Source organism: Cervus canadensis, chromosome 1 (assembly GCF_019320065.1).
Source record: "Cervus canadensis isolate Bull #8, Minnesota chromosome 1, ASM1932006v1, whole genome shotgun sequence".
Classification (NCBI taxonomy): Eukaryota; Metazoa; Chordata; class Mammalia; order Artiodactyla; family Cervidae; genus Cervus; species Cervus canadensis.
In genome coordinates this window covers 66196563-66217804 of record NC_057386.1, presented here as the reverse complement: position 1 = coordinate 66217804, position 21242 = coordinate 66196563, and the positions used below count along the sequence as shown (strand labels likewise).

Below are 21242 nucleotides of genomic sequence, written 5' to 3'. Positions count from 1 at the left end.
TTCTTCACTCTCCTCTTTCACTTTCATCAAGAGGCTCTTTAGTACTTCTTCACTTTCTGCCATAAGGGTGATGTCATCTGCATATGTGAGGTTATTGATATTTCTCCCAGCCATCTTGATTCCAGTCTGTGCTTCATCCAGTCCAGCGTTTCTCACGATGTACTCTGCATATAAGTTAAATAAGCAGAGTGACAACACACAGCCTTGACATACTCCTTTCCCTACTTGGAACCAATCTGTTGTTCCATGTCCAGTTCTAATTGTTGCTTCCTGACCTGCATACAGGTTTCTCAGGAGGCAGGTCAGGTCGTCTGATATTCCCTCCTCTGGGTGCCTATCTCTAATCTCCCCAGACTCTGATAAGGCTACCCAAGGCAGCACATTTAGTGGCCATCCAAATAATTCAGGAGTATCCCCTCATCTCAAAAACCTTAACATTATCACACAAAGATCTTTTTTCCAAATAAGGTTAACATTCACAGGTTGCAGAGATTTGACATGGATAACTTCGGGGAGTCGTTTTTCAGAATATCACAAAAGAAACCAAATTAAAAGAAGAGAGAGTGCAAGTTGAAGAAAAGTGAAGTTTACTATTTGAATTCAGCAAAACTCAAAAGATATAAAAGAAATAAAAGCATTTTTTTTTTTAATTAGTATACTGTGGTAAAAGTTGGAAAATTTTTTAAGCAAGTCAAATTGGGCTACAAGTGTTGGTTCTAACAGTGATTACTGAGTTGTGACTGGTTTTGTTCTCAGTTCCAGAGATTTCAGTACCAAGCTATAAGAAATTGAAATCTGAGCAGAGGGCTTCTCTGGTGGCTCAGACAGTAAAGAACTTCCCTGCAATTTGGAAGACACAACAGCTTTGATTCCTGGATCAGGAAGATCCTGTGCGGAGGGCATGGCAACCCACTCCAGTATTCTTGCCTAGAAAATCCCATGGACAGAGGAGCTTGCAGGGCTACAGTCCATGGGGTCGCAAGGAGTCATACAAGACAAAGCTATTAGCACTTTCACATTCAAGATACAGGAAACAAGCACATATCATTAAGAACAACTCCTAATAATTAGCAGAAAAGCAACAATAGCACTGTCAAATGTCCAAATAAGTAAGGCAGCAGTTCAGACTTGGTTAAGATACAAATAAGAATTAGAAAGCGTCTTTGTATAAAAAAAAAAATTCCCTCCATTATTTTACTTTCTCACTGCCAATGACCAACCTCCTGTTTTCTTCCTTAACGTACAAAAACAGAAACCTGTGCTGACAAACTAAACTAGAAATTAGTGCTATAAAACAACAATAGTAAATCTTTTCAATAGATACAAATAGGACACAACTCTGAAAGATGAAGCAGAGCTGTAAGCTTTCTTAGATTTTTCATCTCCCCTCTGGAGAAAAGAACAATAAGAAACCAGAATTAAGTTTGCTCTGAACTATGTAGTATCTAGAGTAAGAATAACCTGACAAATTAACAAACCCAACAAGACAACAGTGCTGCTTTAATTCAATGTCTAATGAAAATTTGAGCTTCCAATAAAATTTCTTCAAAAATACATAATTACTATCAAAAAGAATGTACTATGCATTCAATATTTAGGACAATGGCATGCATTTTTATACTTTATATGTAAAAGCACATTGTGGAAAGTAAGACGTCAGGAGAACGTGAGAACAGACTCAGGTTTAGGCAGCTTGGTTTTCTGGTAAAATATTCAGAAATTGACAAGATATACATAACAGATATATCAAATATCTGAATACTACTTACAAGGCAGCAGAGAAATAAGCATAAACTAAAATAAAATGCATATTAGAGACCTTGAAAATAAGGCAGTGAAGTTTGAATTTGGTAAGTCAGTAAACGAGAACCTCTCTTGGAAAGGAATTACAAAGAGATTCTTGTCAGAAAATAACTTTCTTGGTGCATAACTGAAAGAGGTAAAAATGAACAGAAAGGAAAAAGGCCACTTCCCTACCTCAGGATAAGCTAAGTCAGAATTTGTGATTCTCTATGGAGACCTTTTTCAAATGATACCTTTTATGCCTGCCTGTCTCCCCCAGTTATGACAGGACTCAGGGTGAGAATCATCACAATGAGCAACTGTTAATGATGATATAACTGGTCAGGGAAAAAAAAAAAGATGATAATCAGTGACCTCGGTTAACTGTTATAAAAGTATTTCTCAACTATGGTAACACAGGAGGTGTGTTGAAAGTAATGCAGTATACATAAAAAGCACTCACGTATACAAAAGACATCTTTAAGAAAATCATTCAAGTTCTAATCCCTGGAATGACACCCATGTCAGTTGTATTCAGGCACACTTAGCTGACTTCCAAAAGGCAGCAATGCTATAGCAAGCACAAGGAAACAGTGAGACCATTAACATGTCTACATGAAAATAGCCCAAAACTGCAAGTTTATGGGCTTTCTCATAGCTCTAATATTCTCTGGTTTGAGATGAAAATTGATTAGACTGGGCATATAGTCACAGAAAGAACAGAAAAGAATGAGCGAGACACTGCAGAAAATAATGGTGGGCTGAAGCAAATATCTGAAACATCCAGTATCATGAAAAGAAAACAAAAGACACTCAAAGTACTGAATAAGGAGAGAGGATTTTATGAGCTGTTAAAAACACTTAGATTCAGAATCTAATAACTTTAATTTACAACCTACTTCGTTCAATGGACTGTTCTACATACTTTTAGATACATTGTCTAATATAATCTTTATTACACTCATTTCACTCATAAGAAACTGATTTTCAAGCAAGTGAAGTAATTTACCCATGGTTACAGAGTTAATATGTGGTAGAGGGAAAAACATTCTATCATCAAAGCATTTTCCTGGGCCCAGCTCTTCCTAAGATCCTTTCTAAAGCCTCTTTTCCTTTTTCCTATTGTTACCCATGATGGAGCCAACAGGCCCCTCTACAAAGTCCACCTCTAGCAACTAAGTAACTACTCGAGAAAGAGCCCTCAGGGTTCTGATCCTTGCCTAATCCATGCCTGAATCAAAGTTCAAACTTCAGATTTTGTTAAAACTGCATACATGCTTCTGGAGGTTCGTATTATAAACTGGCAGCTTCACTAAAAATAGTTGCTTGTCTAAAAGGTGCATAATAGATGAAATATATAGGCAACTACTAATATATAATAATTGTCCCTTAATAATATTATATTCTAACTGTACTAAAAAACTATTCTATCTCAGAGTTAACTGAGGTGAATAGTATAAACACTTTAGGGCTTCCCTGGTAGCTCAGCGGTAAAGAATCGCCTGCCAATGCAGGAGACGCAGCTTCGATCCCTCATCCAAGAAGATCCCACGTGTGGCAGAGCACTAGGCCTGTGTGCCACAAGTACCGAGCCTGTGCTCTAGGGCCTGGGAGCCGCAACTGCGGAGCCCCCGAACTCCAACTACTGAAGCCCTCTTGCCCTCGAGCCTGAGTTTCACAAGGAGAGAAGTCATCACAATGAGAAGCCCATACTTCCCAACTACAGAGTAGCCCCTACTTCCAACAGCTAGAGGAGAGCCCATGCAGCAACAAAGATCAAGCACAAACAAAAAAAACTTTTTTAAAGTAAGAAAATATACATAAAAAATAAAATTTAAAAAATTTTAAATAGTATACATACTTTAAAAGTGACAGCAAAACTTAAATCTATATTTAAGAACTCTAATTACTCTGATCAAAAACATATTTATGATCAAACATATGGTATAATACAGCTGAGCCTTCACAAAGTTATCAGTCTGGTACTAAAACAAAGGCAATCTAAAGCTTTATGCTTTTAATCTAGCCTTTTTGTAACACTTTAACTTCAACAGATTAATTTGAAGTAATAGGAAAAAAAAAGGAATAAGCAATAAGCAGTAAAAGCTGAGAAACAGAAACTGAGCTATAATCATAACTATATTAAAACCAAAGGAAAATATTAGGCTTAGGATATTTCCATCTATACATTCCCCTTTTCTTCTAACTCTCTGCTTAATCCCAAATTTAAAAGACCAGTTGTAAAACGGTGGGGTGCCCAATTAAAGCACACTTTATTTTCAGATGTCTCCATACTCATAGGCTGACTTCCTGTCAGGAAGAGTTCCATTTCACTGAATACCCCAATCAGCAGGGAACTTGCAGAATTAAGTGCCAGTTGATATTACTTTGTTTTGCATTTACCACCCCTGAGAATAATGTTCAAAGATCTAGTTATATAGTCAGCATGGTATCATCCTTCTGACTAGACTGCCAAGCCACGGGGTGTACTGCCAGTTCCACAAAATTTACCTTAAAAGGTGCTGCCTTCTAAACCCTAGTGTGCTAGTGAATCAACAGGATGCCTGTATTTCAGAATAAATCCTGCATCTAGAGCTAAATCATACTTCTCTTTGGTTACAAAGCACTTTAATGCTGGAAAAGTCTGTAACCAGAGTCAAATAAAGATCGATTAATGTTCACTAATTCATCAACTTAAAATTTTTAAAGTGAAATGCAATAATTTAGTCTGATTTATTACATTTTAAATGTTTTGCTGTTGTTTAAAGACAAATGATTTCACCTTATAAAAACAAGTTATAAAAATCTGAATCAAGGAAAACTATAATTTTCTTTACCATATTAGCATAAAGTATAGTTATTAAGCTGGCTTCAAATACTTGACAACTGTTGTAAACTGTCAAGTAAACAACTAAAAATCGTTAGTTACAATTTCTCATGATTGGTTAATACAGCTTCAATCTTAAAGTATCCTCTCCAACTCCCACAGACTTCTTATGCTTCAAAGGTCAGCCAGTTTCTCCTCATGAGGTCAACTATTTCTATTGCACACAAAATTAATTCTAAGCATTCTAATACAGCACACCTATGGTCACAGTCTTTGTACATTATAAGGATAAAGCGTTCACAGCAGCTCTCAGACAAAGTGGGTGATTGTACTGGAAGCCTACTTTTTTGATCCCAGTGTTAATCATCGTCATACTGATTCTCACATATTCACAATAAAAACGCTACAAGCACTGGCAACACATCAGAGACAATCAATTTACATTCATTAATTTCCTATAAATATACTTTAAGGGTGAGGAATAAAAGCATCCAACATAAAAGGAGGGTAACATTATGAAAAGGCTGAAGTATTCAATTACACTGATCCTAGTTGGACCATACTACATATAAACTGGTCTTAAAAGAATCCAACGGCTATTAAAAGTCTTATTTACATTGGAAAAAGGATGGCTGAATATAAAGAAAATGGAATAATTTATTGACAACATATCAAAGTATAAATGTAAACATTTAATACATTTTGCAAATTTGTTGCCATGCAAGCACTTTCAGCAATCTTTCTACTAAGATACAGATTTGTCTTTTTAAGAAACCAAGTGAGGTACAACAAGGTGTTATCATATTTGGGTAAACATCATTTTTAAGAGCCAGAGGTTCACAGTTGTCATAGTCTCTTTATTAGCAGAAGTGGTGATCTCTGAAATGAATGCTGTTGTATTTGAAGCTAGTGAATTAAAAGTGATAGAAATAATTCTACAGAAAGAGGAACACCTACATGCACAAAGTGATTTCTTCATAAAAGGTCATCAGTTGAGACTATTTTAACAGGTCCTTTCATGACTCTTTTAATCAATCTCTTTGAGACCCAAAGCTGATCAGGCGAAGGGATTTAATATGCATCATTTTCTTACTTTACAACATTTAAGTAAGCATAAGGTAAGAGTTCGGGATTAGGATCTGAAGCCCATACATAAGAGCTAAGATGCTTTGCAGATTAAAATAAAATTTAATAGAAGAAAGAAAAGTATTAAATAGGATGGTATCTGTTCCTTAACTAAAATGCTTTCTAATGAATCAAAAACTCATGATTTTTAAAGGAAACTTTACTTAAATAAGGTAAACATATTGATTTATTCAAAAATATCATTAAATGACTTTATTATAATTCTGACATTAATAAACAAAGTACACAAAATGGACAATAAGAAATGGTTTCCTGACTTCAAGGAGTTTTCAATCTAATAAAAAACCAAGATTTATAATACAGTACAACAAGTATGAAAACAGCTCTGTGTCCATAAATTTTAAGTCTTCTATAGCACTTGTCTCTATAAACTCAGGAGTTCTCTAAATTGATACATTCACAACTTATAACACAATGCTGAAGGCATCTAAGCAAAGAATTACAGAAAAGTAAGAGTTAACAGGATTTGGAATTATTTTTATTCTGATTTATTATAAAAGCAAAAATAAAGCCCACATATTAATAAATGAGTATTGTTATTATGTAACATATAGAGAGAAAGATTTTCATTTGTTCTAATGCCAAAATTTATGTACATGTCAAAGATAGAGTTCTTCAGACCAGATCAGAAAAAGAGCAAATCTGTCTGCCATCTCTTAATTTAATGAATGTTCCTAAATATACCTGGGTGAATTTGAGCTACCAGCATTCCATTCTCCACTCACTTCTAGGATTAAGGATTATCAACATAGATTTTTCTTGTTTACTATCTTTAGGAATTGTCTTATAGATAAATTACACTTAAAAAAAAAACATAAGAACACCACAGATGTCAGCGAAAAGCCCCTGGACAAAGGCAGTGGGGTCACCTTAACTCTTCATTCTGTGACCCTGTGTCTTCAACCGTAACTCTTCAGCCTCTTTAACAACGACTTCATATTGTCATTATATCTATGTCTTGACTGCAAGCTATCTCAAATCCTGATTGCTTGAACGAATAAATGGATGACCATGAAGAATAACAGTCACTGTATAATTCAGCTGTGTAACTACAAACTATGGCTAAAATTTCATTCTACTAAAAATTGTTAAAAGTTTATTGCTAAAATTTTACTTGTTTATTTAACAAATATTGAAATTTTCTTTCATCAGACACTATCATACACCATTCACATATACATTAATTTCATTTTATTTGGACCTCTTGTACTTCATTTAGTGCATAGCAAAGTTCAGTTCTACAAATGGGTCAATAATAATGTATGTAATATCCCATTAATATAAAATATATATTCTGACCCTGGATTCTGGAATTTATGCTACACACTTAAACATGATTACAGAGCATAAATTATCAGAATAGTGACTAAATGTAAAATGTCAATGTAATGTAAGTTACTCAATCAATGTAGGAAGTAGCTATATAATCAACTGATGTCAAAATATTTGAATTTATCCTTAACCTTAGGATTAGTTTTACATAAATATTATAAAAATACATGTTTGTGCATGTAAAAATAAACACACAATAAATACACACACATACTTCTGGTTAGACTTGACTTGTTCTAAAAAGAATATGAACTCTTTAATATAACTAGCTCTGAACATTTATCTCTTCAGAAACAACATATAAATTAATCCCAAATTACCTACAAAGGATAGAGAACAAGTAATTGAGATAATTCTTCTGAATGAAGTAAAAATAAATAGTGTTTCATGGGGGGAAAAAAAAAACACAGTTGTAACTTTTGCAAATCTACTGATTTTCTATAATCACTGTGATTGGAGAAGCAGACCAAATCAGAATATGAAAAATGAGGCATTTCCTGTATTATTCTCTGTTTCAATGCTGATATTTATCCTAAACTATATTTTACAAAAATTATCCACGCCCACTATGGCCAAAAAAGGATTCTGTGATCAAATATGCTAATATTATTCCCATACAAATTCAACATAGTTTATTATATACATATTTTATGCATACACAAACACACATACATACATGTATTGACTAAAGGCCTTGAGGGACCCCTCCAGTAAGATCCTAATTAAATTTAAGCCAACATTTTCCAAGCGTATTTTTACCACTCTGCTTCCCTCACAGAGCATCAGTCATCATCTGACAGCACACACTAGGGTTCGCTATACTGTAAATTCTGGGTAGTGAGGACTGATCAAACAATTACCTAGCAATCACAAATCCAATTTGTGACTCCTTGTTTCCAAACAAGGAAAACTATATAGGTACAGAAAAGAGTACAGGAAATGCTTTAAGAACTTTACTATCTATTGATCCTGATGAAATTATAATAAAAACATAGATAGAACCAGGAAAAAACTTTTGGACTGGAAGGCAAAGGAACCTGAAATGATTTACTCATGAACAGAAATAAAAGTAGAGTTACATTAAACAGGGATTAATAAATAGATTTTTATGTTCCATTCCTATCCCACTCCTTGCCCCTGTGATTCGCTTCTCTTAAAGTCCTCAGAAAACTTCCATGTCTTATCACAATTATTTGCCTCTCATACTAGATTAAAAGCTGGGACCTGTCTTAGAAGCATTTGGTAGGTGTCTGCCAAATAAAAAAAGAAATACCACAAGCAGGTATATCCAGGATTCAGGGCAGATAAGCTGACACAAAGCTCTGCATAAGAGAGAGCATTTGAACTGAGCCTGACAGACAGTGCGTGCACTCATGAGACTGCCGCATCAAAGCTCTATACCGTAAGACTTCCTTACAGGTAAAAAAAATGCATGCTTAAGGAAGTTAGGACATTTATAAGTTGCTCCAATGAGCAACTGAAACTCTAAATTCCTATTTTGTGCTTATCAAAAAAGATAATCCTCTGTTTTACTGACTCAATTATTTCCTTTTAAAAACCATACCATTAAAGCTTTCCAAAAAACCATTAATATTTTCTTAATATTAGATATTGAGTTTTAGTTTAAAAGGCTGAATTGTACCCTAAATACAGCATACTCTTGAGAAGTTAAGCACCACAATTAAAAGAAGTAAATCTCCATATATATTAACTTCTACAATATGAAAAATGCATGCACAGTAATAGAAATCAAATCAGTAGCAACTTGAGGTGAAAAGGGTAGGGATTAATTACAAAGGCTCAGGGAACTTTATGAAATGAAATCGCTGTTACATGTTCTGGTGAACTCCAGGAGCTGGTGATGGACAGGGAGGCCTGGCGCGCTGCAGTCCACGGGGTCGCAAAGAGTCGGACACGACTGAGCAACTGAACTGAACTGAACATGGTTGTGTATATACCAAAATGCATTAAACTGTACACTTAAAATACTGTAAAATATTACATATACTGTGTATTAATTATGCTTCAGTAAAGCTGTTCTTTTTCAAAGAAGTAAATCTGATTCAGGTAAAAGAAAATGAAAAAAAGTAAGACTCTATAAATGAACATGACACCATAATATACAAAAGTATGAGAATATCTCATAATGAAAAAGACACAAAGGTCAAATCCCAAAATACAGTGATTTAGGATCAGTGTTGTGGGTGCGAGCATGCCCAGTCGTGCCCAGCTCTTTGCAACACTATGGACAGTGAATGCAGCCTGCCAGGCTCCCATGTCCATGGGATTCTTCACGGGATACTGAAGTGGGGATGCCATTTCCTCCTCCAGAAGATGTTCCCAACCCAAGATCAAGCCCACGACTCCTGCAGGGGCAGGAAGATTCTTTACCACTTGAGCCACCTGGGAAGCCCATGATCACTGTCACCATTCATTTATTAATTATACAATTATTATTTAGTTGAAGAGTAATTATGCTGGAAGTTGGAAATACAGAAGACAAAAACACAGTGCTGCTTTAAGAAACTTAAAAGTCTAACAGGAGAGAAATAAAAATCCTAGGCAACTTAAAGAATGAAATTACTCTAACGTGGGTCAGTGATTGCTCTGGATGTACTTAAGTTGAGAGTTGTGGGGAAGAGATGAGTCAACGAAAGCTTTCCAGAAGACACTGCAGTTTAGCTGGGAGCTGAGTCATTTATTCATCCCATAAACATTCACTGAGCAGCGATCACGTGACAGGACAGCTGGTACTAGGCGCACTTCACAGTTTACCTAGCAAACTTGGTACATGAAGCAGTTTACCCTGCACACTAGGCACATGCACCCCAGGTTCACAGGAGACCAGAGTACAGAGGGAGACAGCAATAAAAAAGCAGCAGATTAGCACATGTATCCTGAGAACCCACAGCATGCTGAGTGCTACGATGACGTAAAAAGATCAACTCTAGATATGATGATCTGAGAAGAGGGTGATGAAGATGAGTTCAGAGTGATAAGAAGAAACCTACAATTAAGAGTCACTAAAGTTGAAGGAGGGAAATTCTAAGGAAAGGAAAAAACCATGGGCAAGACACAGAATTATGATGGCCCATTTGGATATCTTTAAATAGTTCACATAGCTTGAGAACGGACGTAAGAACAAAGTGATAAGAAATGAGGTCCAAACAGTAAGAGAGGCCTGAGAGTGGAAGATGTCTGTGTGCCATGGTGTACACCTAGCTTGCTGCTGCCCCCGCCCCGCCCTCGGCTTGGTTTTCTTTTTAAATATCTACTTTACTCAAAATACTCATCACCATAAAAAGGAAAAGTTCATGAGATAAAAAAAATCAAGAGCAACAACATTAATATCATATATTTAGAGGGAATAAACTCAAAAGGGAGAAAACAAGAATCAGAGAAAAGAAATTATAGGAGAGTGATGAAAAAGAGAAATGTTTTACTATGAAGAATCAGGAAAAATTTCAAATATAAAACAGACAGTAAAGAACATATGAGTGGTGATGACTGGTTCTTATGAATATCATAATTTTAAAATCAATAATTCAGATATAGGAAGAAACAAATCAAAAACAACCAAACCTTTTACTGATACCTCCATACATAAGAAATATTTTCCAAAATACCAACAATCTACATATTCTAATGAAAAATGTATTAAAGAAAAATCAGGCTAATGCTAGATTTTAAATTAACTTTTACAGCTAATTAATTAATCAGATAGGATGTCAGGCCAGACTACCTGGTACTTTTAGTTTTTCTATATACTCTATGCATTTCTGATAAATGGGAAAAGAATAGATGACCTGGCAGAAGGCTCAGACAATAATTTGTGATTTACAGGACATGAATGCAGCCACCCTAAGATTTATCTGACAGCCCTCTCCGATAGTGGACTGTTGAGTATCCGATGGAATGATTTCTAGTCTAGAAAGTCTACTACTGAGTAGCCATACACATTATTTATTTATTAGATGTTTTGGGTTGAAACCATTTTTAAATGATGCACTTCACAATGCAGAGTCATAAATTTAGCTTTAAACCCAAGAAGGGAGGTAGTGTTATTGGAATGTATGTCAGACTGAATTAGGATGAGCAACACAACGCTTTTATAAAGTGGCCTTGAATGCAATGTCAATTCTTTCAAAAATGATATTAATGTCAAATGAGCAGGATACAAACACTTTACACAATGCTGGAGTAATATTACCTGAAACATTTATTTAATATTTGCCTTAAATTCATAGAGATTTTTATATGGTTTACATACATAAACAATAAATATTAGGCAAAAATAAGTTACATGCTTCTGAAAAACTGAATCTGAAATACAATTAAGAACTTGTTCAATTTTTTTCTGTGCATCAGAGAGTATACAGCTTCCTAAAAAGTGTATACACACTTATTTGAAAGAAGATTTAAATTAAGCTTTGGAGCTTAAATATTTCCTGAATGATTTTATACGAGATTCAACACAGGAATAAACCTAATTTAAAACACACACACACACAACTTAACGGAAAAATAATATGCTGAATAATTTAAGAAAGATTTCCAAATCTAAATAATAATAACATTTTGCCTTAAAATGCTAAAATTAAATGGGATAAAAAAATGAAATGGAGCCTAATCAACCTTTTAATGAATGAGTGGATACTGAAAAACATATCCTAGTTGAAGCTTTAACAAAATATACAATGATCTGTTTGGTCTGAAAGACAGCAAACCAAATGTGGTCATTTCCTCATTTCTTAAATTTAGGCTCTAAATTCTCTTTTGTAATAAAATATGGCAGATTTAAACACCCTGTTAAGAAGACTACAGAAAGAAAATAAGTTTTGAATGGTTTCAAGAAAAATCTTTCAGAAGATGGCTGACTGTCATGAAATTAACATCAACTAATTTGTAAAGTTTTAAATCAAATTTGCAGATGCTAAGTTCATAAGCATATCCCATTATTTATGTGATTAAAAAGGAGTTTTTGACCTGATCTTTCGATCTTTGGCACTCAATCCTCTCCATCTCTTCCTAAAAAAATTGATTAAAATTTTAGCAAGAGGCTAGCTTTTCACTTCCCACCCTATCTCAGACTAAAAAAAATTATCAATCAAACTCAAACCATCCCCACCCAATATCTGCAAAATGTCGACTTCAAATTCTATTTCATATCTCTAAAGCTTTCATGTAAAAAAAGACAGTTCACTTCTTAACAAAATAAATCACTTTTGCAATTGCCAATCTGACCTCTTTGAATTAGGAAAATTCAAAGTGAAAAATGTAATTATCACCCCAGAACAATCTGTATACATCTGGAGCTAATTCTGGCTTCATTTTTCACATCATTTTTCACACTGTGCTACATCTTATAGAGATGCAATGGAAGTACTGAAGAAGTTGTAAAAAAGTTAAGAACTTCAAATAAACCAATAATGTTTTATTCAAACAAAACTTTGAGATTGACTTTTGCAACTTACTCTAAGTGATCTGCATATCCCATTATATCAGAATAGTATTAAACAGCACCATGACAAAGATGACAAATAGGTGTATTAGAACATGTCATTCTTTACCTTTTCCGCTTCTAACATTCAACTGTGTAATATACTATATTTGAAATAATTTCATGTATGAAGAATATATTCACATTTTCTATACTAGAAAGTGAAACTTCACTATCAAACTCTACGCATGAAACAATAATATCACACTACAAAGAACAAATTCATACTCCTGGGAAGATACATATAAAACTGGAAGCAAATGCTTCTTAAAGTAAGTGTAATTTCATGTCAATGTAAGAATGGCATATGGTAATTTCCATTTAAGAAATAAACAACCAATTATTTCAAATCAGATTACTCAATGGGAAATTTTATCCAGTCAGCTTTTAAAGAAATGGAGTTTTTAAAGGAGATAATTAAATTAAAAACATGATTCTCACTAAATCTAAGAATAATAAGCCCACTACAAACAAAACTACTCTTTACAAGTTCATTATAAAAATCCATTAGATGCAATCTCTAGAAGTAATTGTTCTTATTGCATTTTATTGACAATGCATAGTATTGATTTTTCACACCTTCTATGATTCTTTAATTTGTATTCATGAAATGTCCATCAGCACAGTCTAAATAAATTTGGCAATATAGGCACTAAAATGAATAAATCGATGCAAAGAAACATTAATTTTGCATTATCCTTATTCGTCAGGCAAGTAAACCAGAGGAGTTGTAAATGAAGGTCAAAGGTTTTGAAATGGGTCAGAACCCTTGACCTCTAGACCAATACTCTTCCTATTAATAAAGGCTATTTTAAAGTTTTAAGTAGGGGAATTTACTACCAGCAAGATATCATTTTTAAAAGACTACAAAGAAAACTCTCAATAAAAAACATTCATCTGTTTAACTGCTAAATAAGGGGGGGGGGAAAATCACAGGATGCATGATTTTTATGTAAGTTTGTTTTTTTTTTTTTAATCATTAGAGTTTACCACATGAGGTGTAAGGTTTCTGAACACTGAAAGCAACCTTGGTTTTAGGAATTTATTCACTACATCTTATTATGATGGCTGCCATATTTTTGTTGATGTTTTCCCAAATCTACTGTGTATGTCAAAAATAATTAGCAATGACAAGAATTCAAAATTATTTATCACTCATTTTATAACCTCTGCACAAAAGGGAAGTAAACCCATTATTCCCAGGGGAGTCAGAGTGGCACTCTACAAGGTATAGAAATAAATCTGCTTCTATAACCTTAATACACAAAGCAGAGAAATTGCGCCATCTTAAAATCATTTGATCTGAGCATTTTTAAATGTGGCTTGAAAAACCTGTTTCTCACTCACCTATATACAATTCCTCTCAGCACGTACTTCAAAATTATCTCTTAGTGACAAACACAAGAAGTAATCCTTTTGTAATACCAAGAAATTATTTTATAACTGCAAACTCAAAACTCTATTATAGAAAAAACTTCTAATCAACAATTTTAACTTTCTTGCAAAATGAATTCATTTGAGAATTTACTTAATTCAGCATTTATTCTTGTCACTCACCTGAGAACACAGTAGCATAACCAACTCCACAACTGAACTACTAGACTTCATGCAAACCAGACCTATATTAAAGAGAATTTGTTTTTAATTTTATAAAAACAAACGAGGGATTATTTCTTACACAACTTTGCCCAAATTGGTTTTTAAAATTTAACATATTGCTAAGAACCAAACCTATACATATTTAATGAGTAAACAAAACATTCTGTGATTACTTTAAATTTGGCATAAAAAACACCACAGTCTTTTGCAGCTGATTTCATTTCAGCTTTCAAATTATTAAAACATTAATTACCACTTCATATACAATGACACTGCACAATACTCATGGAAATGTGCACAACATATGCTATATTGACTCATATCATCTAAATTTTGTTTTGGAGAGAGCTGATTGTTATACATGCAGAGAAGGGAAATGGCTCCCTGACCTTTGCTTTCTCCACCACACTCTCTCCCTTCAACCCTCCAGCTATCAATCAAGTTTCCATTTTGTTTCATGGCAGCAGACATCCCAAACACTCTTATTAGTACCTTGACCTGTGACCTCACTCTAAACCTTAACAGAAATGCAGGCCATTGTCTGTTATACACTCTTGATTTTTTTTTAATAAATAAATTCACTTACATTTTCTCATTTATGTTTCAAGTTCACCAAAACTATCTCAGGAAGGAACTTTATATACTTAATATATATCTAAAGAACTCTTTAGTTCTGATTCATAATAAGATTAGTTCAAAGAACATTTTACAACCAATATCTTATAAAAAGCAATATCAATAAATAAAAGAACTAAATGACTATCATGCTAGTAATAATTAGAAAAATTATAATTTTTTATTCTATATTTTTCTAAGCAAACATATGTTTAAGTTCAAATTAATTTAAATACAACAACTTAAATAATTCCCATGGGCCTTATGCACACCACACAATTACCTTATTTCTTTCTAACCAAGTTCTTACGGGCATCCTACCCCATCCTACTCCCCTTGTTTAATCTTTTTGCTCTGTAGTGCTTTCTCCTTCCTTCTTTACTCATAATGCCTCACATCTGCTAATGGCACATGTTGGCATTCTGTAGCCTTATAAACAGCATTCAAGTTCAACAGGTTGTTCACTCCCTTCACTTTTTAGAAAAGGCAGAAGCATTTTTCTCCACATCTGAAAAAATGTGTAAATGTGTAACACGGAAATGATGATTAATAGTGCCAGCACTGGCATGAAAATTAGCTACAGAACATCTACATGTTGCATTAAGCAAGCAAGACATTTAAGTAGACTAAACTGTAGTTTCTACAGAGCTGAGATGAGCATACACCCTCAGGCTAATGCCAAGGCCAAAACGAAGGGCACAGCAATACTCTCATTACTGGTGCAGTCTTTACTGGTCTGAAAACCTGTCACTGTTCAGAAAACATGAAAGGAAGTTTCATATATTTCAACTTCAAAAGCCACTACTTTCAGCAAGTAAATTTAGGTCTTTCTACAATTAGGTCATTATTCCTTATTGCTCTGTCCTAGAGGAACCAGATTTCCTACCAACTTTCCTTTCATTGCAAAGCATTTGGGCCCTGATCTAGCTCAGCCTTTGATATCCACTAAAATAGTGAACCATAATGACTAAAAGGAACTTGGGCCATCCAAAGTTAGAAAGATTTATAGGTTTTGTCTCTCTACAGCGTATGGTAGGATATATACTGTCAAAAAATTACTTATTTCAGTTTTATTTCTCAATAAGATTAGAAAACCAGAGTAAGGTTTTCTAGATTTCTAAAGGATGGGTAGGGGGCCAGAGTGGATGGTGTGTTAAATTTTAAATGAGAAATGGCTTCAGAAGACGAAAGTTTACATCTGACCTTCAATACCTTAAATGCCTAAAGAGGATCAATACCGCAAACACAAATATAAAACCATGGGAGTAAGTACACAGGAAATAATCTCAATAAGGGACTTGGTATCAGATTGCAAAATTTAATCATATCTCTTTTTGACCTGAATTTTTACCTTTCCGTGACACTGGCTGCACAGATGAAAAAGCAAGAAATGACTTATAAACCAGTAAATCTGTCTTCAGATCTACATTCAGACTTCAAGAATTATCCAAAGGGAGGCCTTCAAACAGCCCTTAGGTGAAGTTGTAAGTTGCTGCAGAAGTATCAATTTTCACTTTATGCACACAAATTCTACTATTGCCCCAGTCAGCAGAAGGTGAACAAGGTGCTGTAGGTTCAGAGATCTGACCAGACTCATAATCTGACCGTAGGGTTTTATTTTTGATTTTTCACTGATACAGAATTGTAGTCCCTTCAAAAGAAGACATATTGAGTTACCAACGCCAAGAGTTTTATGCTCTTGTGGTGTTTCATGACCAAAGACCACTGCAGCTTCTTCACCTCTATTACCATTGTCTTTCCTTACTACTAAACTCAGAACTATTAACTGAATTACCAGATATTAAGCTATCGGTACCTGAGCCCACTGAGATATCTGAACTCCCATGTATACCATGAAAAGTAGGTATGACCCTTTACCATCTGGAACACAAGAACCCAGTTTTTTCCTTTATTTAAGTCACTTTAATCTACACAAATATAAAGGAATGGCATAAACATTACTAGAAGTTTTAATAATAATTTAAGCATAAAATCAGTTTTTCTCCGTCTTCCAGGTTTTGAAAGTACTTGCCTATAATTTGGATGCAATTAACTGTTCCCCATGAATCTGTAAACGTGATATTCATCTTACAAAAATTAATTATAATTTCAAATAAACTTCTAATAGGTGCAACTTGATTATTAATCCTGGCCCTTTTTTCCCCTGCATTTAAGTAATATGTTTTACCTTTCGTTTCCTCTCGCCCTCCTTTTTGAACTAACATCGTCAAATGCAATATTCTAGGAAGGTTGAATTTTGCAAGGTCACTTTCTCTCTTCTAGAATTCCGAAACATTTTCATCTTTAGGTTACGAACACCATTTAGAATGATCAATCAACTGAATTTTTTCACCTCTACGTGAACGGTTCCTTCCGATCGCCCTTGGGTACAAACCCGCTTCAGTAGCTAGTCACTTAGAAATTGCACCAGGCAGGCTGCTGTGCACGCCATCACCAGCAGGGGATGGACACTGCCACAGGCCTTTTTAGCAAAATGAGATGTTCCAGGTTTCTGTCACAAAACATTGTATGAATTTTGTAGAATTAAATTGTTCCTGTTGAATGAAATGATGCTGAGAAAATCAATTTCTTTTTTGTCCACAGAAATATACTATGCACTAATGAAGTCTTGAGTTTGATAAAAATTATGAATACTGCTCCCTGTCTCTTCAAATTCAGCCACAGATGGTCCAGTACTTATAAAATGTCTTCTCCTATCAATTTTTTTTCAACCTCACCATTCTGGGCAGAAAATAGAAAATTCTGACTTAACTATATTCAGTGAAAGCTAAAAGTAAGACACAAAGCTGGTATCCACAGACTTCTTTTATACCAATATTTCTCAATAATTTTTGAAGAGCCTAAAGAGCATTTCATACCATTTTTTCTTAATTGTGACCCTACGAAATTTTAATCCTAAAAATAAACTATACAGATGTACTGTGAAAGTGAAAGTCACTCAGTCATGTCCAGCTCTTTGCAACCCCATGGACAACAGTCCATTAAATTCTCCAGGCCAGAATACTGGAGTGGGTAGCCTTTCCCTACTCCAGGGGATCTTCCCAACCAGGGATCGAAGCCAGGTCTCCCACAATGCAGGTGGCCTCTTTACCAGCTGAGCCACAGGGGAAGCCCCAGATGTACTGTGGTCTATTGGAAAGTCAAAAACAACTGTAATACCTAAGATGTTTTTGCCCTCCCCAAATACCAGCTTTTAATCCAATTGAGAAAACAAGTTTATATCTTCTTAAAACACAATGCAATACTTTGGCAACATAGTAAGAAAACAGAGAGTGATCCAAGATTGATGATTTGGTTTCCTAGTTCACCCTGATGCTGGGAACAGTTCTAATATTCTTGTTTTTTTACTGTTTTAGTGCTTAGCAGAATTAGAAATAACTGATGAGTAATGATAATTAGCAAAATGTTTTAACATACAGGAAAATAAAGATCACAAAAGGCTCATAAAAAAAAGCCAAATGAAATCATTTAAGGTAATTGTCAGATAGAACAAACTTTATTTACAAGTAATCATCTTTTTGTTTTCGGAAGACTTCTTTAAAAACAATAAAAGTAATAAAACATCAATCTTACAAAGGGTTTTTGAAAAGGGGCATTAATACTACTAAAATTGAGCCAATCAGAAATATGCGACTCTAGGCATGATACAACATGAATTATCACATCTAATTAAACTTCAAGCCATTGGAAAACACACAGACTAGAGAGACTGTTAAATGACATCACCAAGAATAGCCACAGAGTCCCAAAATACGGAAACACTCCACAGAACCACCAGTCCTACTTCTGCAGCAAGTCAATAACACAAAATCCAAGGAATACTGGGAAACTATTTGACACTAGCATGGATTTAAGAGACATATCAAATGAAAAAAAATGATTTTCTTGGATCTTAACTGGAAGAAAATCAATTATATAAAAATATCTTTTAAGTAAAGATGAATATGGGCTGAGTATTAAAGGACACTATAGAATTATTATTAATATTACTGGGTATAAGAGAAATAATTATTATGTGAGAAAGTATTTTTTTTACATGAGTTATTAATTATTTAGAGGTGAAATTACATGATGTCTGTGGTTGTTTTAACGACTAAAGGAAAACAAAAGTGAGGTAGATGTAACAGTTATGGCAAAACAAAGATGGTACAGGTAGTCAGCAATAGGAACTATATAAATATTGCAACTCGTACTTTGTAAATATTTTAAATGTTCATTAAAATTATTAATAAAAATAATTTAAAAATTTTAAAGTAATAAGGTTTCAAGTACCTGGTCACACAGCTAGTGACCAACAGGGACTGCAGGCACCTGCCTTTTTTTTAATGGCCACACCACACAGCATGTGGGTTCTTACTTCTCCAACCTGGGATCAAACTCTGTAGTGGAAGCAGGGAGTCTTAACTGCTGGACCACCAGATATATCCCTTCTCCTGACATTTTTAGTTCAAAACTTTTTCACTAGAACTATGCTGCAATAACCTCCCCCTCAAAACTTCTCTGTTTTACAATGCATAAAATTACCACCCAAAGGATTCCTCACAACTTAAAATATATTTGCTATATAAAACTCTTAGATCTATTTGTTATTTTTATGAACACAATCCAGTGAGTAGGCAATGATCTAGTTATTTTTTATAGATGATCAAAAGTATATCATCTTCCTTTTTATCACATTATCAGAATTTATCAATAACAAATTGATTCTAAATTAAATTTTGTTCAAGGACTAGAATTGTCAAGTTTAGTACTTCTGAGTATCTAAGAAGATCCTATTGTGCTAGATCTATTATAAACTTCAAAGATCAACTAAACAGCAAAAATGTATTGCTATACTGAAAGGCTATAATTAATACAATCATTTTAGCATTATAAAATGAAATATAATTAACAAGTAGTCATATCACTTTAATAATAAATGTTTGATATATGAAGCATAAATTAGGGTGAATTTCTTCAATGTTATAAATTCACTTCCTTTCAGATTTTATTACTTCATTATGTCAAACAGTTCTTGGCTAAATAATTATATCCTTCAGCAGATACAGTAAAGTTCTACCCCAAATTTGGTTCAATGTTTCTAAAACCTGAACTTTTTTCCCACATAAATTCAATACTACTCCTTGACTATATGGAAATGATATCAATCATCACCAACCCAATACATACTTACAGCAGGGATGAAGATGAAATTATTTCATTAGCTAATAACTATTTCTTATAGATAGATGTTTTAAGAGCCAAATAAAGTGCTGATATCCCATAGTTAACACTCAAATAAGGATATCTTGAATTATTAACCTATCTATAACTTTCATTAAAAGAGGGGTTTTTTCACAAGTTTTAAGAAATTCCATAGATAACCTAGTGACTGACTGCCCAACAAAAAGTCATGATAACTAAAGCTGTAAGTTGATATTTAAAGATACTATTGTGCTTTCCCATGATTTTTCAGCTTTACAAGAATACATGTCTTATCCATAAAACAGCAAACCTGGATACAGACAAGCCAGATTTAGTGAACAAATACTCCAAACAGCTTTGAATGAAAAGATCAATTTGACATTATCATTGATGAAAGTCCTCTAGCTTCTCCTTTAAAAAATGTTAGCTATGGGAATGAAGATTGGTGTTTTGAAGCCAGTCTGTTAAGCTCAAATAATAAATCTAATTGTTTGAAAAGCTGATCTCTATTGAACTTATTTCTATTGTCTGAGAAATTCAGGGTAAGTCAACTTTCACTTGGTTGAGTTAGCTTCTTGAATATTAAAAAAACACTTAATCTCACAAGTGCTTCATGCTTTTAAAAAAAGAGAAAAGAAAAGCCCCAATACCTCTCCATCCATTCCATAAATGGATGGTTTTCAATCTGCACAGCAATTTACTTCTGCACACTATCTAGTTTGACAGAATCTCAAAGTACCCTACCTAGAAAAGATCAAGTAATCTAGGTATGATACAAGCAAGAGAGAGAAATTACTATTGCTTTTTCTCTTTATTCGTAAAACAGAACTCCACTAGTAAAGACTAATAATGCAATCCTCAATTTCATAACATGTGGCAATACACTGTTGTTTATATAGATCTTAAATTCAGGTAAAATCTCAGGCAAATACACCACTTATTGCTGTTAACACTAGTCTCTCGAATTCTCAACTTTCATGGTTAATTTTAATGTATTAAACATGTATTACTTGCATTCAATACATTTTCTTTCCTTTATTGTTCCCCAAAACACACAGTAAGAAACCTGCTGCATTCAAATCAGTGATTAAAAAAACCTTGAAAATTTAGAATATCAGCCATGCTATATTCTTTAAAAGATATATACAGATTCCATGAGAAGCCTTGTCAAAGGCTGAAAACAATAAAATCTCATGCCTCTTTTATTATTCATTTCAGTTTTAAACCCTGAAATTT

At 33.9% G+C, this 21242-nt stretch overlaps 1 protein-coding gene across 4 annotated transcripts in view; it reads right to left on the bottom strand.

Moving 5' to 3' along the window:
* LRBA (LPS responsive beige-like anchor protein) overlaps nucleotides 1-21242 on the bottom strand; it is a 725807-nt gene that overhangs the window by 503200 nt on the left and 201365 nt on the right. For all 4 annotated transcript variants that reach the window (XM_043484720.1, XM_043484733.1, XM_043484732.1 and 1 more), the window contains exon 34: nucleotides 14145-14206. In XM_043484720.1, the coding sequence (XP_043340655.1) occupies nucleotides 14145-14206 (62 nt within the window). The remainder of the gene's footprint in view (nucleotides 1-14144; nucleotides 14207-21242) is intronic.